Source organism: Mus caroli, unplaced genomic scaffold, assembly GCF_978045245.1.
Source record: "Mus caroli unplaced genomic scaffold, Mus_caroli_1 scaffold_4, whole genome shotgun sequence".
Classification (NCBI taxonomy): Eukaryota; Metazoa; Chordata; class Mammalia; order Rodentia; family Muridae; genus Mus; species Mus caroli.
This window is the reverse complement of record NW_028227259.1, coordinates 149,579,226-149,607,196: the sequence shown is the minus strand read 5'-3', so window position 1 is coordinate 149,607,196 and position 27,971 is coordinate 149,579,226. Positions and strand designations below refer to the sequence as shown.

At 47.5% G+C, this 27,971-nt stretch overlaps 1 protein-coding gene across 1 annotated transcript; it reads right to left on the bottom strand.

Annotated features, from left to right (window-relative positions):
• Nucleotides 1–2,853: 2,853 nt before the first annotated feature.
• Nucleotides 2,854–26,857, bottom strand: Arpc1a (actin related protein 2/3 complex subunit 1A). The gene is made up of 10 exons (XM_021162402.3): nucleotides 26,713–26,857; nucleotides 19,046–19,139; nucleotides 17,733–17,837; nucleotides 13,513–13,735; nucleotides 12,679–12,786; nucleotides 10,736–10,948; nucleotides 7,539–7,614; nucleotides 7,165–7,358; nucleotides 4,958–5,048; nucleotides 2,854–3,255 (listed from the first exon to the last, which is right to left on the bottom strand). The coding sequence occupies exons 2-10, from the start codon at nucleotides 19,107–19,109 to the stop codon at nucleotides 3,217–3,219; spliced, it is 1,113 nt and encodes a 370-aa protein (XP_021018061.1). The 5' UTR covers nucleotides 19,110–19,139; nucleotides 26,713–26,857; the 3' UTR covers nucleotides 2,854–3,216.
• Between the last annotated feature and the right edge of the window lie 1,114 nt (nucleotides 26,858–27,971).

Sequence of the window (27,971 nt, the reverse complement as noted above, 5' to 3'; positions counted from 1 at the left end):
CATCATGTAGACTTTCTTGGCCTGCCTCTGCCTCTGTGTAGGACTAAAGGCATGTGCCACAACATCTGGCTTTTTTTTTTTTTTAATTGGGTTCAGGGCTGGAACTTGGCTCCTTACAAAACAAGCACTCTGCCATTTCTCCAGCCCTTTCTTTTTTAAAGCTTATTTTGATTCTATGTGCATTGGTGTTTTGTCTGCATGTATGTCTGTGTGAGGGTGCCAGATCTTGGAGTTACAGACAGTTGTGAGCAGCCGTGTGGGTGCTGGGAATTGAACCCAGGTCCTCTGGAAGAGCAGTCAGTGCTCTTAACTGCTGAGCCATCTCTCCAGGCCCCTTGTTTGTGTCAGTTGCCATGGCCATTAAAAACAGAAGGTTCAGATGGTTCAATGACTTCTGCCAGTTGCCATATGACCTCCACATGTGCACTGTGGTGTGCACATCCCTGATACAATATAAATAAATATACAATAAAAACTAACACAGAAAGGAAACCTCAAACTGCAAAGCTCTCCCCCACACCCACATCGCTCCACCTTCCACCTCTGGATCTATAGCCCAGGCTGGCCCAGAATTCAATCTCCTCCTGCTTGCTGGGATTACACTGACAGGGGGCACCATCAAGAGGGAGCTTTATGACCTCAAGTGAAGCAAATCTTTGGAGAAGAGGGCTTGGGGGACAGCACCTTGGAGAGCTTTCTGTCTCTTCCAGGAATGTGCCTTGTAAACGAAGTTGAGCCACTCTCCTATCTCTGCTGCATCTCTGCTTTCCCAGAAATGTAGCCTCATGCAGGTCACTTAGGAGGAGGGAGTCGGGTGGGGCCGGTACAGCATCTTCCATTAGCATGTGCTGCTGACTCTCAGCTCTCCCTCCCCCACCCCCTGCATCAGTCTTGCTGCCTCCCAGGCACAGCTGACTGGACCAGTCTAGATAGTGGGAGATCTTCCTCTGCAGCTCTAGATATAATGTCCTCTTTGTCGCAAGGGCCTAAACAAGGACCCTGACACCAAGACACACAGCCTGAAAACTGTTAGCCAGACAGAAGGGAAACTTCCAGCCACCCAAGACCACACCTCTGTGTAAAGTGGGCAAAGGTCCACAGCGGGGATGTCCACCAGCAGCTCATGGCACCCCGGTGCAGTTCTCAAGGGCCCTCAGCTGCACGGCCCATCTTCCCAGTCAGGACATTCCACGGACAATTGTGAAATTCAAGTCTAGAGTGGATACCCTCCCTTTAGTGTGTTCCTTACAAGGTTCCAGATCCTGGTAGGTAATTCCAGCACTCGGGAAGATCCCTATCCTTGCCCAGTAGGGAGCATGCCTAGCCCAGTGGATGCTGCTCGGGCTCTGGTTAGTCACTCCCTTCTTTGGGGACGTGAGTTTGTCAGCCCGCAAGTGTAGTGGTCTACAGAGCTCTCCAGAGGTCTTGTGTACAGTCAGCCCCTGTTCTGGCATATTCACGTCCACAAGTCTGTGTGTTTACAGAGAAGCTCCGGGCTTCAGAGGCACAGAAAGGAGGCTGGGAGCATGGGAGCTGAGAAGGCAGGGCCAGCAGGCCAACACTCAGGTGCCACTGCTACGACTCTCTCATGGAGACAGTAAGGTTTGCCATGAGTCATCAGAAGGGCCACTGTCTTTGTAAATATCATGACATCCTCTGAGACCCTTGCTAACCAGCCCCTAGTGGAATACAAACTACTGTCCAGGACCCGGGGCCAGGGCCCAGTTGGAAGTGTGCCAGCCTGGTATGCACAGGGGCCTGGATTCTATCCTCAGCATCATGTAAGCCATGCATGTAATTCTGACACACAAGGTGTAAGCCAGAGGATCAGCCGTTCAAGGTCATCCTTACTTATATAGCAAGTTCCAGGCCAGCCTGGGACACACAAGACACTGCTTCAGAAAGATAAACAAAGATTGCCTATCTGGCTTGTCCTGTGCAGTGGAATGAAGAGATGGCCTCATACTATTCTAGATTCATTTTTGATGTTGGTGTTGGTAGACAGGGTCTTGATAGTTTTGGCTGGCTTAGAACCTACTACATAGACCAGAGTAGCCTCAAAGTTACAGCAATCCTCCTGCCTCCGCCCCCTAAGTGAATCCTCAACCCACTTAGATCTACACCTAGAATGGTCCTTCGTCCTGCCCATACGTGATACTGAGTTAGGGTGGAAATATCTCAGGCCAGGCATAGGAATCTCTAAGCCAAGCTAGCAACAGCCCCCTTTTCTCTGCTTATGGATGGAGTACAGGAAAGAGACTGGCTAGACCATGGCCTCCCAGAGCATGCTCTAACTGGCTTTGCTCACCAGTACAGGAGGGATTCTCCATGGCTCCTCAGCTCTCCAGTACAGGGCTTCTGCACCAACTTTACAGATGGAATGCAGTGTCCCGGGACCCATCAACAAATGCCCCTGTTCCCCATGAGGCACATTAGTGTTTTTGTGCCTTGAACTTGCAATCCTCCTGTCTCAGTCTTTTTTTTTTTTTTTTTTTAAAGATTTATTTATTTATTATACGTAAGTACACTGTAGCTGTCTTCAGACACTCCAGAAGAGGGCGCCAGATCTCGTTACGGATGGTTGTGAGCCACCATGTGGTTGCTGGGATTTGAACTCTGGACCTTCGAAAGAGCAGTCGGGTGCTCTTACCCATTGAGCCATCTCACCAGCCCTGTCTCAGTCTTTAGGGTGCTGAATTACAGTATTCTCTACATGCCCGGCTCAGTCCATGGTCCTCCCTGGCTAAAGGCGGTAGAGGATGGCGCAGTTAAGGACTAAGATCTAGGGCCTGATCCTAAAAACAACCTAAACAAATGAAGATGTACTTGTTTCTCTGCTGAGAACAGAAAGAGTAAAAAGAAAAAGCACTTTTGCACACTTGGGATTTTTCTTTAATTTTTTTTTAGCACACAATGTACATACTTCCCTTCCCCTTTAAGTTAGTGTGACAATCTTCCATAATAAACTACTTAAAGAGAAGCTTTGGTCAAAAATGGAATGAGATAGCAAAATCAAAACAAAACAAAATGAAAGAAAAATCAAAACGAACCACTGCTGTCTCTAAATGCCACACGTCACCCACGACATCCACAGGAACACACGCTAGTTGCTTCAGTGTGACAGTGTTTCCCTGGGCCAGCGATCCTCACCAGCACGTGAACAGCAGAGGCGCTCAGTCCTGTTCCTCATGCTGGATGCCAGAGGCTCGCTCGGCTTCACATTATCCGGAGACCCTGGATGGAAGACTCTAGGGTCTTGGGAAAAGCACAACACTGATCAGCCTGAGGACTGGCTGCCTGTCTTTCCCGCAGGCCACACTGGTGGGGCACAGGCCCACCTTCCTCACCCCACACCCTGCAGGCCTCAGCTCTATGTTGCTTCCCCAGGCCGGATGTCTGTCCCCAGAAGGCTCACACCACCTCACCCAACCCTGCATATTCTCCCTTCCTTCATTTTTTTCCCCCAAGTGTACTGGGATTAAGCCCTGCATCACCAACACCCTGCTTCTCCCTCCCTGCCCCGTCCCCCCCTTCTTTAGACACAGTTTCACTGCACAATCCGGGCCAGCATTGAACTTTACACAGACCAGGAATTCAGAAATCTGCTATCCTCTAACTCCTGGGATTAAAGACATGCATCACTATGCTTGGGCTTTTAATATTTATTTTAAAGTGTATAATGTTTGTCTGCATGTATATAGATGCACCCTTGTGTGCCTGGTATCTGTGGAGGACAGATGCCCTGGAACTGGAGTTGTGAGGGCCACATTCTCAGTGGGGGTTACTGTCTCCTAGATGCTATTTGTTCTCAAAAAAAAAAAAAAAAACCCCTTGATGCCATTGTTGAAGTAAACCCAGTGTTAGCCACCAGCCAACATGGTTGTGAGCAGCCATGTAGATGTTGGGAACCAAATCCTGAGTCTTAAGCAAATGGTCTAAATTGCTGAGCCATCACTCCAGACCCCTACGCATGTGTGCGTGCGTTGTGTATATATGTATGTGTGTGTGGTGTATGTGTGGTGTGTGTGTGTGGTGTATGTGTGGTGTGTGTGTGTGTGTGTGTGGTGTCTGTGTGTGTGTATGTGTGGTGTGTGTGTGTGGTGTATGTGTGGTGTGTGTGTGTGTGGTGTATGTGTGGTGTGTGTGTGTGTGTATGTGTGGTGTGTGTGGTGTGTGGTATATGTGTTGGATGTGTGTGTGTGTGTGTGTGTGGTGTCTGTGTGGTGTGTGGTGTCTGTGTGTGTGTATGTGTGGTGTATGTGTGGTGTGTGTGTATGTGGTGTGTATATGTGGTGTATGTGTGGTGTGTGGTGTATGTGTGTTGTGTGTGTGTGTATGTATGTGTGGTGTGTGTGGTGTGTGGTATATGTGTTGGATGTGTGTGTGTGTGGTGTCTGTGTGGTGTCTGTGTGTGTGTATGTGTGGTGTGTGTGTGTATGTGGTGTGTATGTGTGGTGTATGTGTGTTGTGTGTGTGCGTGTAAGATGTGGTGTATGTGTTTTCCATCTTCTCAGATCATTGCATTGGGGATGGGGACAAGGTCTTATTCTGTAGCACAGACTGGCATTAAGCTCAAAGCAATCCTCTGCTTGAGCTTCCCAAGTGTAGGTATTACAGAAATGAGCCCCACACCCAGTTGTATTTATTAAATAAACTGGTGTAAGCTATAAAAATGTCTATAAACAGAAATGTTGGCTGGTGGCTAACACTGCATTTACTTCAACAATGGCATCAAGGTTTTTTTTTTGAGAACAAATAGCATCTAGGAGACAGTAACCCCCACTGAGAATGTGGCCCTCACGCTTAGATTCTGGGCCAGCTCCTCTGCCACTGTATTTCAAGAAGGAACAGATGTTTGGTGGAAACACCTGGAAATCAAGGGCTAGGGTAACTCAGTTAAGAGTCCTTGCCTAACATGTTCTATCCCCAACACAGCAAAACCACCAAGAAGATTTACCTTGAAATCCCAAATTGTCATGGCTCCATCAATGCCAGTAGTGCAAAATTTGCGACAATCTTGCTTGTCCACTTCATAAATAGACACTTGACTAAAAGAAAAGCAAAATCAAAAGGTTGTGAGGTCTGTGGTGGAAGTGAGCCCAACTCTCCCCACCAACAGTAAGGTGCACTAGAGAACATGAACGCTCTTCACTCTTGAGTATAAATGCATCCATCAGTCTTAGGCTGTAACAATCAGCGTCAGAAAATATCCCACAGATAGCTGGTGATCTATTAAGTTCCAGATCCATCATGGTCACATAGCTAGACCTTGTCTCAAAACAGGAGTGGGCTCAATAGCTTGGGATGTAGCATACCCGTATGTGGCTGCCTAGCACACATGAGACTGGCTGGATCCCCAGTACCACATATTTGGGTGTGTTTGTACATGCCTGTACCCTAGCAATTCAAAGGTGGAGGCAGCCAATCAGAAATTCAAGGTCTTCCCCAGTAACAGCAATCCTATCCCCATCCATTCTCCGATCCCAACCCTACCCCAGCCTATCTAGTGAGTCTGAGGCCAATCTAAACTGTATGAAATCCTATGACAAAAATGGGGGAGGGGTGGAGAGGGAGGGATGATAGCCTCAACACTCGATGGGTAGGAGGAGGAGAAGGGCTCAGGGGCTCAGTACGGATGCAGATATAAGCATCATTTTGGAGTTTCAAATAGAGACATGGTTAGAGCATGACGTAGGCTACCTGGTCCCCAACACACCCTCTCAAATCAACCTGCTAGGACAGCCACAACAGGAGGCCCAGAGCCTTGCACTTGAAATTTGTCTTCACAGGGGCTGGTGCTGTGGCTCAGTGGTAGAGTACTTGCCTAGCAAGTCTTAGGTTCTGGGGTCAATCCCAAGTCCAAACACCAAAGACAAAATAAATAAGATGACTCATTACAACGTCAGGGGCAGGCAGTCACTCCTCCAGATCCTCCAGAGCTGCGCAGAAGCCGAAACCACCTGCATGAGCTAATCATCTGGACAGCTCCCAAGACTGGCTGCAGATTACAGCACACAGACTACTGTACAGCCCGTGAGCTAAGAACGGCCCACTGTTACTCTTTCTCATCAGTTTATGCTGTGTGTGTAGAGGGCAGAGGACAACGTCTGGGACTGTTTTCTCCTTTCACCGTGGAGGTTCTGGAGAGCCCTTGTCCACTGAGCCCACCTGCTGGCACATTACCAACACTCTTGCCTCAGCCTCCCAGGTACTGGGACTCCAGGCCTGTGCCACCATGCCCAGCATGAACCTACCTCCTACACACACGGGTAGACTACTCAGCCAGCCAGGGCTTCTCTGACAAGAAGCACACTTCTGAATGCTGGGTGCAAACGCACCCTGCAGGGCATAAGGATAAAGTGGTGGCAGCTCAGCTCCTGTTTCTGAGACAGGGTTTCACCGTGCTGTAATGAGAACTCTGGAATTGTGGTTACTTGAAAAACACAGGATGTCTTTTCCTTTTAACCTCAGTACAGGATACAGGGCTGCTTCAGCCCGATCACAGCAGCTCACAGTGATTTGCCTCGTTCTCTAGCAGGTGTGGTTTTGCCAACTGCAGATAGTTTCTGCGACTGTTCTGGGAACATTTCAGAGAGTGTATAAATGCTAGAGCCTTGATAGGTGGGTAGAGTTGGTGGTCTTTCAGGGTGTTGGTTGTGGCTTAATAGCTGTGCTCAAAGAAGGAAGAAGAAGATAGATAGAGATCCTTGAATCTAATCTCTCTCTCCCTCCCATCCATCCTTCTTTCTCTCCTATCTAGTGAGAGGGGGTGAAATGGGGGATAAAGGATGGGAAAAAGAACTCACAAAGTAGCAAAGACTAGCTATACTGTGCAGCCTTGGCTGGCCTGGAATTCACTATGTAGGCTACGTAGATCAGACTGGCCTTCAATTCAGAGATCCACACCTATCTCTGCCTCCTGAATGGTGGGATTAGAGGCCTGTGCCATCAAACTGGGCCAACTCCCTCTCTGTCACAAACTGAAAGTAAGGCCTTAACAGCAGTACACAGGCTTACTACTGCTCTCATTCCCTCAGCGACACTGGGGCCTGCAGCACAGGGGACTTTTCTAAAAGAATGACATGGAGTGAGCACCTTGGCCAGCCAATTTTCTACAGAAGCCCAGCGCCTGGCCTCCAGGCTGAGGCGGCTGAAGGTACCTACGTGATGCTGTTCTGGTGCAGTGTTTCCAAGGCTGTGTTGCGGTCCTCAGTAGTGGCCCTCTTGTCCATGTTACGGAAGCGTTCCATAGCAGACATGTTGCGCTGGATGCTCTGTTTTGGGACATCCAGTTTGGACACGAAGGTCAAACAGCCACGGTCATCGTAGTTAAAGAGCATCGGGCAGCAGTCATGGCCCTGAAACGGGAGATCAGTCAGGCAGAGGGCTCCCTGGCACCTTCCACCCCAGCACAGTGCTCACAGCCGTGGCCTCTCAGTCTGTTTCTGAGAAGGGATGTGCTGCTGTGCCTGTCACAGAGCACACATTGTTTCTGGCTTAGAGCTGCACGTGGCACACTGAGGATGGCAGATACTTACGGCAGCCACCACGCTGTTCTCTGAGACAAATGACACACTGAGCAGCGGCAGGAACTCTGTTCTCAGAGTCGAAACCCTGAACACAAGAACACTTGTTACACTAGGGGAACCACAGCCCATGCTCCTTCACAGACAGAGGACAACAAAGGCCCCATTCTCAGAGTGGCTTTTGCAGGGTTAGCCAACACTTCTCTAAAAAGAGTTCCTTGACCTCTCCTTACAGGAATCTCAAGAATAAGGTGACCCCAAAGTGACCTTCAGAAACTGAAGTCTTCAAGTTGGGGCCATAATATGTGCAAGGCCCTGGTTGGACCCCTAGCACCCTCTATTACTCAGTCAAATAAAAGACTAGCTCTCTCTAGCCTGGGCCCTGCCCCTTGCTAAAGGGTCTCCATTCATGGACAAGGAGTCCTTCCTTTCTGCCTTCGTCCCAGTGCACTGACTCTGCCCCTCTGCCATTCAAGTCCTCACATCTTGGCTCTGACCATTGCCTCCTATCACTCCTGCTGGTGAGAGAGTACTGGTGCTGGCACAGAGATACGTGCTGGCAGTCATGCCCTGTGTAAGCCACCACTATGAGATGAATTTTAGTCTCAGCCAGCTCACACTCAAATAGGCCCCATGCATGTCTGTGCGTGTGTGTTTGAGTGTGAGAATGAGAGAGAGTGAGTATGTATATCACAGTGTGTGTGGACTCAGTCCTCTTCTTTACAAAGTGGACTCCAGGGATCAAACACCTTTACCCACTGAGCCATCCCCTCAGTTTCACGTGTTTGGTATTTTAAGGGTCCTACTATGTAACCCAAGCAACCTCAAACTCATGCCCTCCCCTACCTAGGCTTCCTGAATATTGGAGGTGCAGGTTTGCACCACCATGCCTGGCTTATAAAACATTTATCTGGGAGGCTGAGGCAGGACGGTCATAGGCTTGACACCAGCCCAGCTTACATCCGAGTTCCAGACCATATTTTTAACATGAGTGGCCTTTGACAAAAGAATTCCTATAGTAAGTTCAACTTAAGAGAGAAAATATTGAGCTGGAGAGATGGCTCAATGGTTAAGAGCTCTGGCTGTTCTTCCAGAGGTCCAGAGTTCAATTCCCAGCAACCACATGGTGGCTCACAACCATCTGTAATGGGATCTGATGCCCTCTTCTGGTGTGTCTCAAGACAACTACAATGTACCCACATACATGAAATAAATGAATAAATTTTTTTTTCCCCGAGACAGGGTTTCTCTGTGTTGCCCTGGCTGTCCTGGAACTCACTCTGTAGACCAGGCTGGCCTTGAACTCAGAAATCTGCCTGCCTCTGCTTCCCGAGTGCTGCGATTAAAGGTGTGCGCCACCATCGCCTGGCAAATGAATAAATGGGGGGGGGGGGGGTAGAGATCACCTCTGAAATGTCCTGTTTTATGCCTCTCACTATGACTGTTTCCATCCATAGAGTGCCTAATCTAGAGATCATTACGAGCCTCTCTTAGCTGCCCATTGGGAAGGGCTCCCAGCAAAGTACAAAGATCCTTAAGAGGAAGACTCCAGCTTTCTTCCTTTGCTACCTACCGAGCAAACTTTACTCCCATGTCTGATAAAGTTCTTCCAGGCTGAGCTGGCGACACCCTCACAAATGAGTCATCCTAATTCGGGTTCTCCAAGTAGCATGAAGGCGGCTTTGTTCTGTGATAGCATGGAGTAAGAACACTTCTTTCTCTTTCTTCCTTCCTTCCTTTTTTCTTCCTTTCTCTCTCTCTCTCTCTCTCTCTCTCTCTCTCTCTCTCTCTCCCTCCCTCCCTCCCTCCCTCCCTCTCTCTTTCTTTCTTTCTTTCTTCTGTGATAGCATGGAGTAAAAACACTTCTTTTCTTCCTTCCTTCCTTCCTTCTTTTGGGGTGGTGTTAGGAAAAGGAAATGAAGGTCCTAGGAAGGTACAAGAGTCTCAAGTCCTGGTTTTCTGAGACAGAGTTTTGGTACTGTGATGGTTTGTATACTCTTGGACCAGGGAGTGGCACCATTTGGAGGTGTGGCCTTGTTAGAATAGGTGTGAGCTGGTTGGAGTAAGTATGTCACTGTGGGTGTGGGCATAAGATCCTCACCCTAGTTGCCTGGAAGTCAGTCTTCCACTAGCACCCATTTGGATGAAGATGTAGAACTCTCAGCTCTGCCTGTGCCATGCCTGCCTGGATGCTGCCATGTTCCCACCTTGATGATAATGGACTGAACCTCTGAACCTGTAAGCCAGCCCCAATTAAATGTTGTTTTTTATAAGACTTGCATTGGTCATGGTGTCTGTTCACAGCAGTAAAACCCTAACTAAGACAGGTACATAGCCCATGCTGACGCTGAACTCATAATCTTCCTGCCTCTACCTCCTGAGTGCTAGAAGTATGAGCCACCATGCCTCCATCATATATCCCTTAAAGTTAGTGGGTAACACTGGCATGAGGAAACAGCCACAGACGTATGCAGTGCTATCCTCCAAGCGTGACAGACATCATCTTCATCTGAGCAGCTGTGACTGCTTTCCCGAGACTCTCAGAGCGGGCCTGTTGTCTACTGGCACTGCCTCATAGGTGGGGTAGGGTCACTGGACCCTCACTTGGGATCCCAGCTGCTCTGTCCTGTGCCTTGCAGCCAGCTGTATAGAGTTCTGCATTAACGCAGGTACTCTATGGAGAGGCTACCATGTATAGAGTGTAGATGCCTAGCTGAAGTAAGGGGATGCTGTCTATGCCTCCCTGGGCAAGTCATCATCCATGCCAGGTGAGAGTATTGTGGTGCTGTGTCTGCTTTGGGGTCACCCACGCTCCTGTGAGCAGCCTCTGACCTGTGCTCTGTGCGTGAACCCAGTGGGCTCATGGCTGGGAAGGCGGACCTTGGTGGAATTATCCTTTGGTCGTCACGTGCACACTGCATCAGGTGAACGGGTGCTTGCTCACATCTCCCCAGGGAAAGGCTCACAGACACAGAATAACCTGGCAGTTCTGAAGGGGCCCTTGTTAGCAACACACCAGGAGGGCACTCAAAGGGACACTACCAGCACTGCATCCACGAAGTGTTTCTGGAAGCCCCAACTCTTTAAAGTTGTTAACATGTATTTAAAGGCAGCTGCAGTTGTTGGGGTGCTCGAACGATACCAGGGCAGGGCAGCCTCAGTGAGACCTTCCACCATATCACATCCTCCACCCGCAAGGAAATACTCACTGCACGCTTTTTGAGGCATCAGCAACAGACACTGTGCTGTCGTGGCTGACCCAGGCCAGGCGGCTCCCACTGGCAGAGAAACTGACCCCATGCACCCAGCCGCCGGTGCCACTGCCACCAAACTCAGACATCAGCTGACCAAAAGGCATTTTGCTGCCCCAGGGCGTGCTGGCTGGCTTCTCATCCACCTCTTTGATATAGGCAGAGAACACTCTGTTCGAAATATGGAAAAGAAGAAAAAAGCAATATGAAAATATGAATATAGAAAAAGGCACCTGCAGAACAAAGGGGTCAACATGAGAACAGAACACGACGGGCAAGGCCAATCTGCAGCAGCTGCAGACACAGAGGCTCTGAGAGTATCCTAACCGCATGTGAAGAGGGCTGCAGTCACCCCACGTCAGAATGCACTGACAGAAGGGGTAGCCTTTTTTTCCTACTAAAGCACCATCCTCAGCACAGCACTCAAGAGCCCACAGGCAGCGGCAGGCAAGAAACGGCCCATACCCCAAACAACTCCGGTACCAACTCACTCAGGCAAATGAGCTGGAAAGCTGAGCAGTGCACACCTTTAATCTCGGTGCTGGCTCAGGAAGCAGAGGCAAGAGTGTCTCTGTGAGTACAAGGCAAGTCAGGCAGGGATACACAGTAAGACAATGTTTCCCCCAAAAGGGAGAGTGTTGGGGAGCCAAGGAGATGGCCATTCAGTGAAGTGCTTGCTTACCAAGCAGAAGAACCTAAGTTCAGATCCTTATCACCCACAGAGAAATCGGGGTGTGGCAGCACCTGTAACCAGGTACTGAGCAGGGTGGAGACAGACCCTGGAGCTCACTGGCCAGGCAGTCTAGCTAAAATAGCAAACACCAGGTTTGTGAGAGACTATGTCTCAAAAAATAAGGTGGAGAGAGAAGAGGACAGTATCTGAAGCCAACTCTGGTCCACACACACACACACACGCACACACATGCACACACACACATACACACACAGGCACACACATGCACACACACACACACACACACAGAGGCACACACACACACACACACAGGCACACACACACACACACACACACATACACACAGGCACACACACACAGGCACACATATACAACACAGAGATAGATAAAGCTTGAGGTGAACACACTAAAGAAAAAGCTAAGAGAGGGCACTGAGAAAAGGCAGACAGCTCCCTAGCCCTGCCAGGAGGGCTGGCTTCCCACCTCAGGCCCACTGTCACTTTTATGGTGGGGACAATCTGTGATGAGGAGGATCTTTCGCAGCCAATGTCCTCAGTCTTTAGCTAAGTCCCTGTTTCTATCTAGTTCCCACAGCTGTGTAATGCACCCAGACTGAGGAAAGGGAGGGACAAAGAACTGCTAGACTCCTCTGCCTTCCAGTGTCTTCTCACTCCTCTTCTCTTTAGAAAACACCCAAACCTATGTGGTGCTCACCCATAACTCCAACCTCCTAAAGGCTAAGGCAGGAACACCACAAGTCAAGGTAGCCTAGCTAGGAGGAGGAATGGGAGGAAATGAACCTCAAGTCTCCCTAAAAGAACACTGGGCTGTGCAGTTATGGCTCACACCTTCAATCCCAGCACTTGGAAAGCCAAGGCAAGTAGATCTCTGAGTTTGAAGCCAGCCTGGTCCAGGACAGCCACAGAGAAACCCTGTCTCAAAACAAACAAACAAACAAACAAACAAACAAACACCCCAAACCCCTCTGGTTCCCTAAGCCCAACTCCAAATGAGAGTGGCAGCTGAGACTCTAGCTGGGAACCACTCCAACCACTAAGCCAACCCAGCCGCAGCTCCTTTTCTAGACATAAGTCCCTTCATCAGTCCCTACAGTGCTATTATAGACTGCAAAAAAAGAAACCCCACGGATGTCCGACAAAGCTGAACCACAGGCAGCTCAAATCTCTCAGAACTTCTTTATCCCCACCTGCATTTGAAGTCACAGGAGCCTGCAGCCAGCAACACATTGTTGGGATGCCAGTCCAAGCTGAGGACCGTGGAGCGAATTGGCTTCTTAATGTGCTTGCTCACCCACCTAAGAAAGGAGAAAAACTGATTGCCACTGTTCTCATCAACAAAAATGATAACACTTTCCAAGCCACACCAATCAAGCTACTTCAAATCCAACAGCTGAGCTCCACATGTATAACTAGCATTCAAACACTGGACTCCTGATGAAGGGTGGCCCATATGCGTGTCTCTGTTAGATAAAAGCCTCCTATACATAGTTCGGGCTAGCCTTAGACTTGCTACTCGTACCCCAGGCTGGTCTCAAACTCCTGAATGCTAGGATTACATGTGTGTGCACCACACCTGGCCTGATGACTGTCCTACAGCTGGGAAACCTCACTGAATATACAGCTTCTTTTCAGACTACATGAGACCACAGTCAGGTCTAATTTACCTGGAAGGGGACGATCTATCACAAACAGTAAAGAGTAAAGAGAGCTCAGCCAGGAGGAAATGTTTCCCATGTGAATTAAGATAAGTCGGGAGCTGGAAGGGAAGGATGGAAATGAAGGAGCTGAAGGAGGGAAGGGAAGGAACGGGTAGGGAGGAAGTAACCAACAAAAGGAAGTAGAGGAGTAAAAGCAAAGGTATGGGAGCTGAGTCGTGTGCATAGGAGTTGAGAGGGAGAAGCCTCTCCAGGCCAGGAAGGGCACTGCAGTACACAGAGCCTCAACAGGCCCCAGGAGCACAGCATCCATCCCAGCATGGAGTATACAAAGCAGAGTGAGAGGACACATGCAACTTGGCTCACCAGTCATTCTCAGACTCAAAGTAACAGACAGAGATGAGCCGGGCTCCGCTCCCCACAGCAAACTTGTTCTCAAGTGGGGACCACTTCACAAAAGTGGCTGCACGGTTAATCCTCAGGATCACGAGGGTGGGCTTCCAGATGCCATCTTTCTGACTCCAGACATAGGCGTTGCGGTCTGCCCCACAAGTGACAATACGGTCGCTCTTAGGAGCCCAGTCAATACCTAAAAGTGAAGCACAGGTCACTTGCTACACCTGGCCAGTGACAAGGGACTGGGCAATTGGTGGGTGACAGCTGGGCATGGGGTAACTGTGGGCTTAGTGGTTTCTTCCCCTCCTTCTCCTATCTATGGTTATTATCTCATACAAAACCAAGGCTGTTTCTCTCCTAAGGACACCAGAGGACGCAGGATCCTTACAAAGCCAGGTAGAACAGAACTGGGAATTTGTGTTTTCTTCTGGCATAGGGTGTTAAGAAGCCCAGGTGGCCTTGAAATCACAATGTGGCTGAGAATACTCTTAAACCCCTGATCCTTCTGCTTCTACCTCCTAGTGTTGGGATTACAGATGCCATCATGCCTAGCATGCATGCATATGCGCGTGTGCGCGCGCACACGCGCGCGCGCACACACACAGACACAGTCATGAGATTTCTATAATAAAATAGTTTTGGGCTTGTTTTGTTTTTGCATATGGGCTGCACACATTCCCATGTGCCTCTGGAGGCCTGAAATTATCGTCAGGTATCTTTCTTGATCATTCTCCACCTTTACTTATTGAGGCAGGGTCTCACTGAACTCAAAGCTTGTCATTTCCTGCTATTCTAGCTACCTAGCTTGTGTTGGGTATCCCCGACTGTTCCTTCAGAGAGCTGGGATCCTGGGCAGCAGTCTGCCCAGCATTTCTGTGGGTTCCAGGGGTCTGAACTGCAGCCCTCACACTTCCACAGACAAGCACTTTATCCACTGAGTTGTCCTCTCAGCCCAGGAAAATATTTTAAAGTAGCAGAGCATCAGGCTAGTGGTTTATACCTTTAATCTCAGCACTTGGAAGTAGAGGCAGGTAGATAGGCAGATCTCTAAGTTCTAGACCAGCATGATCTACAGAGAGTGTTCTAGGGCAGTCAGGACAAGAGAAACCCTGCAACCCTGCCTAGACAAAAGAAAAAAAGAAAAAAAAAAAAAAAGAAATAGTAGCCATGATATATGGTGGTACATGATTTTAGTCCAAACACACAGGACACAGAGACAGGCAGATCTCTATGAATTCAAAGCCAATTTTGTCTACATAGAGTTCTAGGCCATCCAGGACATAAGACCAGGTCAAAAAAAGAGGGGGATGGTGATGATCAAATAGCTAACCCCAAGAAATCAACTCAGAGTGGCCAGAACTCCACCACATGCCACACTCTGCTCTATGAAATGCTTCTAGAGTTCGACAGATCCTGCCTCCTCATATTTACAGTCTGAGAGAGGACTGTTGACCCTAGGTCTGTTAAAAGTATATGTAGACTTTTCTAAGTTCTTCAGATCTAACAAATGCTATCAGAAAATGAGTCCAAGTTCAAAGGACCCCAAGAGATGTAGGAAGAAAAGTGTAACAATTTTACAGTTTTGGCTCTTTGGGGGAAGGAGGGAAGGGTCCTTCCATTTTAGTCTTTTCTCATTTAAAAATATTTCCTGTGGCGCATGCCTTTAATCCCAGCACTCGGGAGGCAGAGGCAGGTGAATTTCTGAGTTTGAGGCCAACCTGATCTACAGAGTGAGTTCCAGGACAGCCAGGGCTACACAGGGAAACCCTGTCTCGAAAAAAAAAAAAGCCAAAAAAAAAAAAAAAAAAAAACCTAAAATGAGTGTCCTTACTCATAAGCATGAGGCCAAATCTATAGGAACAAGGTCATGGAAAGCAAGAGCAACACTGCTGGCTTTGATGCCACAGGAAGCTCTAGAGCTTAGAAGCACCGATACAAACCACCAGGTAAAAGCAGGAACCATGGTTAGGAACCATAACCTCCTTGGATGCTGGAGAATTTTTCTGTGTGCGTGCAAGTGCATGAGCACAGAAACCAGAGACCAGCCTTGGGCATCTTCCTCTGCTGCTCTGCCTTTGTCTTTTCCAAACAGGACTTCTCCCTGCACCCAAAGCTTACTGTTTTGGCTAGACTGGCTAGCTGGCATTCAGCCATGCCTGGCTTTGGGGGATTCAAACCCATGTGTTCATGCTTTCAAGGCAGGTTCTTTATCTAATGAGCCATCTCTCCAGCCCCAGGGCCAAACAACTTCAAAAGGCACAGAAGGGTCAAAAGCATGCTGTGTTTTTGTTTGCTGTTTCTCTGATCTGGGTGAGAATATCTTTAGGCTAATCAGTATATGACAGTCTCATGTAGCCCAGGCTGGCATCAAACTTCTTTTTTCTTAGGGGGTGGGGTGGGTGGGGGGTGTCGAGACAGGGTTTCTCTGTGTAGCCCTGGCTGTCCTGGAACTCACTTTGTAGACCAGGCTGGCCTCGAACTCAGAAGATCACCTGCCTCTGCCTCCTGCCTCCCGAGTGCAGGAATTAAAGGTGTGCGCCACCACCACCCGGCTGATTGGTTTTTTGGTTTTTTGTTTGTTTGTTTGTTTTGGTCAAACTTCTTTATGCAACTGAGGATGACCCTGAAATTCTAATCCTCTTTCCTCCACTCTCAGAGACAATGACCAAATAGTAGAGCAATCTTTAAGCAATAGATGGCTCAGTGGTTTCTGGACAGTTTCTTACTTGTCAGAACTGAAAACATGTCATGAATGTCTGAGCACCAGCATACATACTGAACAAGCCTGGACGAGATCTTCTAGTGAAGCAGAAAGACCCCAGACAAGGGGGACGTCAATCCTTTCTTACTCCTGTACACCTTTTAAGTGTTCTGGCCTAGAAACCGAGATGATTTCCTGACTCCGAAGACTCTGTTAATGTCTGAAAGGCAATCTGACAAGATGCTGGCTGTATCTCTCCTGCTTCAGTTTTAACAACTTCAATTCAGAGCATGCGCATGAGGGCTTTGCATGTCACAGTACACATGCAGAAGTCAGATGACAGCTGGAAGTCCTCTTCTTCCACCTGAAGCTTAGCAGCACATGCTTTTACCACAGAGGCATCTCACTGGCCTCATTCAAAAGCCATTCTGGCTTCTCAGACAACACAAAGGACGATGTGTCCCATAGCAAAGGCAGTGAGTTGCAAATGTGCTTAGTGCTTCCAGTTCAGAGTCCAGCTTTGGCTTTCCTGGCTCATCCCACCTATAGAGCAGGCTCAGTGCCCCCCATGGACTACACGAGTGTTGTGTGGCTGCTGGGCCACAAGAAGCATGTAACAACGTTACTGTTTTTTCCTCAAATTAAAGAAAAATTCAGCCAGATGACTTTAATTCTAGGAATTGTGAGGCAAGAGCAGGCAGTTCTCTGTGGGTTCAAAGCCAGTCTGGTCTACATATAGTAAGTTCCAAGATAGCCAGAGCCACATAGAGAGACTTTGTCTCAAAAAACCTGAAGAAGGGCTGGAGAGATGGCTCAGTGGTTAAGAGCACCGGGTGCTCTTCCGAAGGTCATGAGTTCAAATCCCAGCAACCACATGGTGGCTCACAACCATCCGTAATGAGATCTGAAGCCCTCTTCTGGTGCATCTGAAGACAGCTACGGTGTACTTAGATATAATAATAAATAAATCTTAAAAAAAAAAAAACCTTATCACAGGGCTCCCAATGGAGAAGCTAGAGAAAGTACCCAAGGAGCTAACGGGATCTGCAACCCTATTGCTGGAACAACATGATGTACTAACCAGAACCCCGGAGCTCTTGTCTCTAGCTGCATATGTATCGAAAGACGGCCTAGTCGGCCATCACTGGAAAGAGAGGCCCATTGGACTTGCAAACTTTATATGCCCCAATATAGGGGAATGCCAGGGCCAAAAGAATGGGAATGGGTGGGTAGGGAAGTGGGGGGCGCTATGGGGGACTTTTGGGATAGCATTGGAAATGTAACTGAGGAAAATATGTAATAAAAATATTAAAAATTAAAAAAAAAAACCCTGAAGAAGAAAAGAAAAGAAGAACGAAGGAAAGAAAGAAAAGACTCAGTAAATCCTTCGGGGCTTGAACTTAGAGGGTCCACTTAGCTTGATGAGCCCTTTACTTACTGAGGAGAGCGCTTTCTTTGGAAAGAGCACAGCGAGCCTGCAGAGCCTTACCTGTGATATGTCCGTTATGCTCCTTCAGCTCATGCGCTTTCGTCCACTGACTCCCATTCTTCTTATAGATGTGCACTTCATGGTTATTGGGGCTCAGGGCGATCTCTGAGAAGGAAAGCAGCACAACTGTCAGTCTGCATTCTGCCGCCCCTGTTGTTCTGTGCAGCACTGGAGTTGGAGCACAGAGAACTGTGACTGCAGGATCCACCACTGAGCTCCGTCACAGCCTCTCTCCTTTGGTTGTTAGAGTTACACTTAGTCCAAGCAAGACCACAACTCCTGCATCCGCTTTCCAAGGGCTGGAACTTAGGCACGAGCCACAATAAGCCAAAATGCAAGACTTCTGTCCATCATGTTGGAACTCAAAAAGTTTTGGATCTCCAAGAATTTCAATTTATGACTTTCATATTAAGAAAACTCAATCTGAGTCAGGCAGTGGTGGCACATGCTTTTAATCCCAGCACTTGAGAGGCAGAAGATGGCAGATCTCTGAGTTGGAGGCTAGTCTGGTCTACAGAGTGAACACAAGAATAGCCAAAAAAATTTTTAAAAATTCAATCTGAAATTTAAAATTAGACAAAAATAGCGGGGCAGTGTGGCTCATGCCTTTAATCCCAGCACTTGGGTGGCAGAGGCAGGTGATCTCTGAGTTCAAGGACAGCTGGAGCTACACAGAGAAACCTTGTCTCAAACGCCCCCCCCCCCAAAGTTAGATAAAATAAAGACTGGTGCAGTGGATATATTAAAACTACTGATTTATATGTTTGAAAAGGCTGATGTGTACATTTTCCACAAAATTGAAATATGTGAATCCTGAAAATACCTACATGTGAGGTGTATTGAAAGTATTAGAAAAGGGAAGCAAAGATGTAGTTCCATGATAGAGTACTTGTCTAGCATTGGAGAGACCTTGGGATCAATGTTGTTTTCCCCAGATCCCCTCTCGCACACACACACACACACACACACACACACAAGCTGGGCAATAGCTCAGTTGGTAATGTGCTTGCCACGTAAATAGGAGGACCTGAGTATAATCCCCCAAACCCATGTAAAAACTAGTGTAGCAGCTTATATCCATAAGCTCAGCACTGGGGTGGCATGGTAGGGCCAAGATGGAGGATACCTGCAGCTCAATGGCCACTGGCAGGCCAGCCTAGCCAAACTGAAGTGCTCCAAGTTCACTGAGAGACCCGCTCTCAAAAGAAAAAGGGTGGCAAGGAGCAATTAAGGAAGACACTTGACGTGGAACTCTGGGCTCTACACAACCCCACCCCCACACAAAAGTATCAGGAAATTCAAAGCACACTTACGGGTACGATCCCTGTTCCAGGCATGGCAGGTGATTGGCTCCAGCAGAAACTGATGCAGAGACATGATTCTTAAGTGTTTTCACAGGTCAGAAAGCTGTAACAAGCAACAGGAAAGAAAACACTCAAAATGTCATGCAGTAAGAGTTTAAGTTGTAGGCAGGCGGTGGTGGCGCACGCCTTTAATCCCAGCACTTGGGAGGCAGAGGCAGGCGGATTTCTGAGTTCGAGGCCAGCCTGGTCTACAGAGTGAGTTCCAGGACAGCCAGGGATATACAGAGAAACCCTGTCTTTAAAAACAAAAAAAGCAAAAAAACAAGCAAACAAAAAAGAGTTTAAGTCGTCAGAGGGACCCAAACTATTTGGGGATAAATACAACATTGATCTCCCATTAGAGAAGACTCAATCTCAATGCAAAAATCAATTCCGTAACAAGGACTGGAGCACAGTAACCACCAGTACAGAATCTACTCTCGAGGGTCATCAATGGACTCTCAAATCACAGGTAAAAGACTGATGGAGTGGGATATTCAGCCTCAAATTACTTACTACTCCACACAGAACTTACTAACTATGAGAAGGGAAACATGCTTTCACAATAAAGAAATCTGGAGGCATCAACTTGACCAAGTAACCAAACCTGTAGCTACAAACAGGGGAGCGGAGCAATCTAAACCAGCAATCCCGGAGGAGGGAACATGACCAACATATCATAACTTGAAAACGATTTAATTTGTCATCCACACCTCCACACCAGGACACTTGTAAGAACAAAATGGGTACTCAAGGCAGAAAGGCCCAGGGATAGCTCAATGGGATAGTGCTTGCCCAGCATGCGGAAGCCCCTGGGTTAATCTCCCACTGAAAAGAGGAGGAAGAAGAATGGGGCTGAAGAGATAGATCAGCAGTTAGGAGTGCACTCAGCTACTACCGAGGAGTCGGGTTAGTCTCAGCACCTACAGCCACTCTAACTCCAGCTCCACAGCATCTGCACTCACAAGGACATACATATCCCCAGAGACACACAAGTCATCTTAGAATAAAAGTAAACCTGACTACGTGTGTCTTGTCTTAGCACTCAACAGGCAGAGGTGAGAGGAACTCTGGGAGAGCTTCCTTCCATCCTGGGCTATGAAGTAGACTCTCCCTTAACAGAAAGTCAAGTCAGTCAGTCAGTCAGTCAGTCAGTCAAACAGGAAGTTACATGACCATCCTAGATAAACCTTGGAAGACGATCAACACAGTTATGAAGCACACCTGCCAAACATATTTACTCTACATCCAATCAAGGTCTGGGTCTCACTTTCAGTTTATAGGAGATAAAGAGGAAAGGTGTAGTCACGCAACACCAAGAAATGGAGTCAAAACTCATGTAGCTCTTCAGATATGCTCAGCGGTTAAAGCTTGCTGTACAAGCCAGATGATTTGAGCTCTGGTTCCCCAGACCCTGAAGAGAGCTAGAAACAGAAGTGAGTGCCTCTGTGGACTCCCCCACAGTGATGCTACAGGGAGACAGAAGGTGGAGACAGTAAACTATCAGGAGGGCCTCAGGACACACAGTTGTATACAACAGAAGGGTCCCTGTCGCAAACAAGGTAGAAGGTGAGGACTGACACCAGAGGCTGTCCTTTAGTGTCTGAGCATGCTGTGGCACACTCCCATGCAAGCACACCAAAAACACACAGTTCCCATCTATGCATAAACACACATAAACACATACTCACACACTCACTCACTCTCTGTCTCTCTAAAAATCCCAGAGGTACCCTCTAGAAAACAGCTTGCCTGGACTATTTAAAGGCAGGATGGACAGGTATGGTAGCAAATAGCCAAGATCCCAGCACTTGGAAGGTAGAGGGAAGAATCTGTACCAGATCTCAAAAGAGCTATGAAAATCAAATTTCACAAAAGATGGTTGATTATAATTGGTATGTTTAAAAATAACCATAAAAGACATGTGTTGTGTAACAAACTTGAATTTGAACTTGGTTATTATATAACAGCATGAAATTATGTTCATCCTAGCTATGATAATGGTATTGCCTTAGGTAGGAATAAGACTTAGCTGTTAAGGGAAAAAGTGATGATGTGTTTGGGATGAAATGTCCTTTCTTCTCACTATACAGCCTTGGCTGCCTGGAACTCACAATGTAGACCAGGTTAACCTCAAACTAATAGAGATCCACCTGCCCCTGCCGACTAAATGCTGTGATTAATGTCTTTTCATTTGAGATAGTCTTTGTATGTAGCCCAGGCTGGTTTCCAATTAACAATCTTTCTGCCTCAGCTTCCTGATTGCAGGCATGTGCCTCCATGCCCAGCGAGATAGGAATTCTGACACTAGCAGAAAATGAATGCAAGAGACATCAGAAAGTTGTGAGGCAAACAACGGGTAAAACCCAATAAACAAAAATGAGTGCCCGTGGCTCAGAAAAGAAACACTCTGCTAAAGAAACCAAGGTCAAAAAGAAGTAAGTATGCTCTTAACTAAAAACACCGGCTATCTACCGCCAATAGACTCGCTGTAAGAGCGAAGCCATTGTGCGGGATGCGGTGGTGCACATCTGTAAAACCAGCACTTTGGAGGGGCAGATAAAAGGATCAGCAATTCAGTGTTGTTCTCAGCCATTCAGTAAATACAGGGCCAGCCCGAGCTACCTGCAAAAACAGTGAAATATTTTAGTACTTTTTTCCTTTTATGTTCTAGAAAGCAAACTCCAACTCATAAAGAGCCTTTAATTTTTATTTATTTATTTATTTATTTTTTGGTTTTTCGAGACAGGGTTTCTCTGTATAGCCCTGGCTGTCCTGGAACTCACTTTGTAGACCAGGCTGGCCTCGAACTCAGAAATCCGCCTGCCTATGCCTCCCGAGTGCTGGGATTAAAGGTGTGCACCACCACGCCCGGCAAGAGCCTTTAACTTTCATCTTAATTTACTCTAAAAAAAGATTTTTAAAATTTTAATTGTGTGTATGTGTGTGTTCATATACCCAAGTGCAGTGCCTACAGAAGCCAGAAGAGGGTGCTGGATCCTCTGGAGCTGGAGCTACAGACAGTTATGAGGCAACTGATGAGGTGTTAGGAACCAAATCTGCATCTTCTGCAAGAGCAGTATTATATACTCTTAAACGCTGAGTCATCCCTCTAGCTCCTGACTTTTTGGGGGTGGGGGGGTGGGGGTGGGGTTGAGGGAGAAGGCATGCAAAGTAAAGACCTGGGCACTTCAAACAAGCCAGGCATTACTTGGAAGTCACAAAACGCTTTTAAAAATTAAATTCAGGGACTGGCGAAATGGCTTAGTGGTAAGAGCACTGACTGCTCTTCTGAAGGTCCTGAGTTCAAATCCCAACAACCACATGGTGGCTTACAACCACCCATAATGAGATGTGATGCGCTCTTCTGGTGCGTCTGAAGTCAGCTACAGTGTACTTATGTATAATAATAAATCTTTGGGGGCCTGGAGAGACGGCTCAGTGGTTCAGACCACCAACTGCTCTTCAGAAAGTTCAAATCCCAACAACCACATGGTGGCTCACAACAATCCACAACTAGATGTGACTCCCTCTTCTGGAGTGTCTGAAGACAGCTACAATGTACTTACATATAATCAATAAATAAATCTTTAAAAAAATAAATAAGCTGGGCATGGTGGCGCATGCCTTTAATCACAGCACTCGGGTGGCAGAGGCAGGTGGATTTCTGAGTTCAAGGCCAGCCTGGTCTACAGAGTGAGTTCCAGGACAGCCAGGGCTACTCAGAGAAACCCTGTCTCGAAAAACCTAAATAAATAAATAAATAAATTTAAATGAGACTGCTTAATTTGTTTTTTTTTTTTTTTTTAAAACCTAAGTTCTCATCTTAGTGTGGTGGAGCAAGCCTTTAATCCTAGCACTAGGGAGGTGGAGGCAGTTGGTTTTCTGAGTTCCAGGTTTGCCTGATCTACACAGTGAGTTCTGAGCCAGCCAAGGTTATGTAGTAAGACTCCCTTTTTTTTTTTTTTTTTTTTTTTTTTTGGTTTTTCGAGACAGGGTTTCTCTGTGCAGCCCTGGCTGTCCTGGAACTCACTTTGTAGACCAGGCTGGCCTCGAACTCAGAAATCCGCCTGCCTCTGCCTCTCAAGTGCTGGGATTGAAGGTGTGCGCCACCACGCCTGGCAAGACTCCCATTGTAAAAAAAGAAACAAATAAACAAACTTTCAAGATGGCACATACCTGTAATTTCAGCACTCAGAAGGCAGAGGCAGGAGACTCACTATTCATTCCAGGCCAGTCAGAGCTACACAGTGAAACCTTGTCTCAGAACAAAGAGCTGAGGGATAATACGATGGCTCAGCTAGCAAAAGGGGTTTGGAGGCAAGTCTAATGACCTGAGTTTGTTGCTTAGAGCCTACATGGTAGAAGAGAACCAAACTGTCTTCTGACTTTCACATATGCACCACGGCACATATGCACAAACACAGTGTTCGTATCTCTTGTTTCTGATAACTGTTAAACTCAAAATAACATATTATGGGATGGGGTGGGGGGGAGAAGTTCAACAGCACTGGCTGCCCTTCCAGAGGAGCAGAATTCAGTTCCCAGCACCCATAATGTCAAGCAGCTTCTGTGTATATCTAGTTCCAAAGAACCTGGCACCTCTCTGCAGGCAACCACCCACCTATGGCAACATACACACCTTTTAAAAAGCGGGTTGTTAACAATATTATTAACTGTAAGCAATGAAGCTTAAAACCCAAATCTGATGAACTCACTTGTTACTGAACAAAACTGGTTTGTAAACTAATAACTTGGATATCCACATGTAATAGGGGTACCTATTTCATGAAGAGCTGAAAGTTGCACATGCAGATAGAGACTTTCTCATTCTCCTATTTAGTTTTTCTTAAGGACATACCTAAGTTTCCAAAAGAGGTGACAAGTCACACAACAGCAGAAATACTTCTACAATTGCATTTCTAATTTTGTCTATAGTCAAGTCCTATAATTGAACACACATTCAGACATGTCCTTCCTTTATAGTCATTTGGCTATTTTAAGCCACAATGTTGTACCAAGTAAAATAAACCTTCATTCATATGGTGATAATTTTAAGTCACTAAGCTGCAGGTGATATTTAAGCAATGTTTGAAAATCTTAAAAGTCTCAAAAGGAGAAAAGGGAACACCATAGGCAATTGAATGAACTTAAAAGGTTTTTCTGGGCACTCGTGAGGCAGAGGCGGAAGGATCTCTGTGAGTCCCAGGCCAACCAGGACTAAATACAGTTGAGACTCTGCCTCAAACAAAACCAACCAAGCAAAACACAGGCACCAGGCATCTGTTGCGCCACTGTCCAGCACTGAGCGATGAAAAGGACTGAAGGGGGCTGGCGAGATGGCTCAGTGGTTAAGAGCGCCGACTGCTCTTCCAAAGGTCCAGAGTTCAAATCCCAGCAACCACATGGTGGCTCACAACCATCCATAACGAAATCTGATGCCCTATTCTGGAGTGTCTGAAGACAGCTACAGTGTACTTACATATAATAAATAAACTTATAAAAAAAAAGAAAAGAAAAGGACTGAAGGAAGAGGTTCCTACTCTCTTCAGCTTTCACTTAGCACGGTCTTTTCTTCCTGCCCTGCTGGTGAGCCTACCTACCTATGCACTGTGCACACCAGGCAAGGGCTGCAACAACTCAACCACATTCCCAGCCTTCAAGTGGAGTCATTTTAATGTTGAGTTAGCCATGGAAATCTGGAGACGAGGGGACCTGAGCTTGAATCTTCATTTTGACACACACATAATGAGATGCTGGGCAAATTTTCATTTCATCTCCAAATGGCACCACAAGACAACCGTTGGGAAGATTAAATGAGATAGCACATAAAAGCAGCACAAAACTGATTCTGGTAAGTTAGTTCTCTGGTCTTTTGGGTTGTTAGCCTAGCCTTTAGTGGTGGAGCCATCTTGGATGCCCAGTAAATTGGTTTTCTTTCTTCCTCGGACACAAAGCTTTGGACCAGTCCTAGAAGGACATGTTGGTGTCTTGGCCCCATTCCACTGGGACTTGACAAATTCACATAAGTTAGAGTTTCCATTCCCTGTTAGGGTCAATTTCAAGTCATTGATTCATCTAGTTTCTTTTTTTTTTTCTTTTTGGTTTTTCGAGACAGGGTTTCTCTGAGTAGCCCTGGCTGTCCTGGAACTCACTTTGTAGACCAGGCTGGCCTCGAACCCAGAAATCCGCCTGCCTCTGCCTCCCAAGTGCTGGGGTTAAAGGCGTGCGCCACTATGCCCGGCTTTCATCTAGTTCCTAATTGCTCTCCTTACCCAGCCCAGCGATACCTGTGCTCAAACAGGTCACCACGCCCTACCAATGTTCTGACAGGCTTCATTAGAAATTCCAGCTTCATCAGACCGTCTCCACACTTCCTGTAGAGAACTTATTTTCACCTAACACTAGATAATTTAGATCAAAACACTGCCACCCATCCTCCAAAGGAGTCTGCAATTTCCAATGGATTCCCCCCCAGTTGTGAACAGCATATGAATTGAAGAAGCCTCCCTCCACCCCCGAGAGAGCCAGTGACTTGATCTAATGGGTTAAACACCCGGACTGATAACTTCTAGAAATCCTAAGGCCTACAAGGAAACCAAAAGATTAAGGGAACTGATAAAATAGGATGCCAACCTAGGTCATTTCAGAAACTGGGCAAGGAGAAGATAGGAGAGAAACACACCACGACAACAGATGGTTTTATACTCAGAGATTCTAGGCTGCAATTTATTAAGTGCCTCCCATGTTCCCAACAGTGTTCGGTATCTGAATGGGGCCAGGAACATAAATAAATCCTAGTCCTCACGTCCTTCTCCGGAGGAAAGAGAGCAGAAAGGAAAGGAAGGCAGATATGCCTCGGAAGTCTCAGAAGCACCAGTAATGGCTATCATTTATTGTCAGATCATTTGAACAGCTTCTCTGGGTTAGGAATTGCTGTAAGCAACTCAAGCACGCGAACTCCACGCGAACCCCATAAAACCAAGTAGACTAAGAATCTTCTTACTGCAGCTGGGGAAATTGAGGCACCACGAAGCAACCTTCCCAGAGACACCTGACAAAGTGGCGGAGTCAAACGGGAACTCGGGCGGTTCTACAGAAAGGACCCTATGAATCCGGGTGCAGAGGAGAGTACAACTCTGACTTGCGGGGGCGGGGGCTAGGGAATCCTAAGGTTACTGCAAAGATGGGTTTTCTCTTGCTGGGAAGGGTTCCCCAATAGCTGACGGTTCGGAGGCTGCTCTAGGCAACATCCTAGACGTTGACGAGATGAACAGATACTCGTGACAAGCCACAGGGGGTATGGGGGGGGGAGATCCGCCCGTCTAAGCTAATTTTACAGATTGTGGTAAATGCTCACAGTAGGGGTGCAAATGGTACTATGGGGGTGTCGGAAGCCGAGCTGTTCCTTCTCTCATCCGAGATGGAAGGCAGCTGCAAAGTGCTCAGAAACGCTCGGTCTGTGTGTGTGAGGGGGGCACAGGGACTCAGAGGTAACCACGAAGGACGGAGATCCCGGCCCCCTCGGCCCCAGACCCCGCGCCTAACCGCCCTGGGCCCACCGCCCCCGCGTGCCATAGAACATACAAAACAATGGAGGCGACCCGGGCCAGGCTCTCGGCCCTGCGGCTCCTTACCTGAGGTTGGGGAGGTCTGGAGGTCCGGAGCGGACGATTCGCGGACTCTGGTCAGTCGACGCGAACTGGCTCCGGCGGCCGCGGACGGAGGAGGGAGGCCTAGAGGGAGCGGCTGACAGATCCCGGAAGTGACCAGGGCGCCTGCGCAGAGCGGCCGCTCTGAGCTGGCGCTCGGCGCAGGCGCAGAACGTAGCCTTTGTTGGCGTGCTTTGTCTGAAGAGCGGCTGCTGCTCAGGTGAGGCAGCCGCTCGTCAGCGCTAGGGCGTGCTTGTGGAACTGGATGGGCGTCCTACTCCTTTCTTTAAGGAGGTTTTAACACACACACACACATTTCTCAACCATGGCCCAAGTGGGCAGCGTTGGGAGCTTCTCAAGTGCTTTTTGTTACAAATTACTGAGCTAGGATCTCTCAGGCTTTGTGGTTCTGAAGAACAATTCAAAATAAAATAAAATAAAATAAAATAAAGTAAAAATATTTATGTGGCCGGGCGGTGGAGGCGCACGCCTTTAATCCCAGCCATTGGGAGGCAGAGACAGGCGTATTTCTGAGTTCGAGGACAGCCTGGTCTACAGAGTGAGTTCCAGGACAGCCAGGGCTACACAGAGAAACCCTGTCTCGAAAGAAAAAAGAATTATATGGATGTCTGTGTTAGTATACGCATGTGAGTTCAGGTGCCCCTGGAAGCCAAGAAAGCAACAGATCCTCTTGGAGCTGGAATTATAAGTTACTCCATGTAGGTGCTGGGAACTGAACTCAGGTCCTCAGCGAGAACAATACAATCTTTTAAGCTGAGCTATCTTGCCAGTCCTTGAAACTATGTTTGTGTTCCTTCATAGAGGGTGAGTCAGAACTGGTGACTATTTTCTGCCTAGAGGACCGTCCCTGCCATGCACCTCTGTAGAAAGTCTCAAGTCTACTTAAGAGTCCCCTTGACTGTCCCTAGATCAGGACCACTTGTTTCTGCACCCACAATGACACCACAAGAAGGGGCAATGGTGACATGGAACGAGTGTATTCTATGTAGATGCAATTTATAAGAACTGCCCTGAATGCCACATCCAGTCAGACTGTTGCCACTGCTCTGGTAGAAATTATGAAGCAGCCAGTACCCAGGTTCCACTAGAGGTAGGCACCCCAGCCCTTGTCTTGTGGTGGTCTATATGTTTGATCCAGTGGACAGTAAACACTGCCCTAACAGAAATAAGGGAATAGTTTATTTCGAGTCAAATATCTGTGAGCGTTGCTTAGCAGTGCTCGG

Coding starts and splice junctions, on each gene's coding strand:
- Arpc1a (XM_021162402.3), bottom strand. CDS start 19,109: ATGTCTCTGCATCAGTTTCTGCTGGAGCCAATCACCTGCCATGCCTGG. Junction 17,838..19,045: donor CTGGAACAGGGATCGTACCC/GTAAGTGTGCTT, acceptor TTTCCTTCTCAG/AGATCGCCCTGAGCCCCAAT. Junction 10,949..12,678: donor TCCTGTGACTTCAAATGCAG/GTGGGGATAAAG, acceptor TATTTCGAACAG/AGTGTTCTCTGCCTATATCA.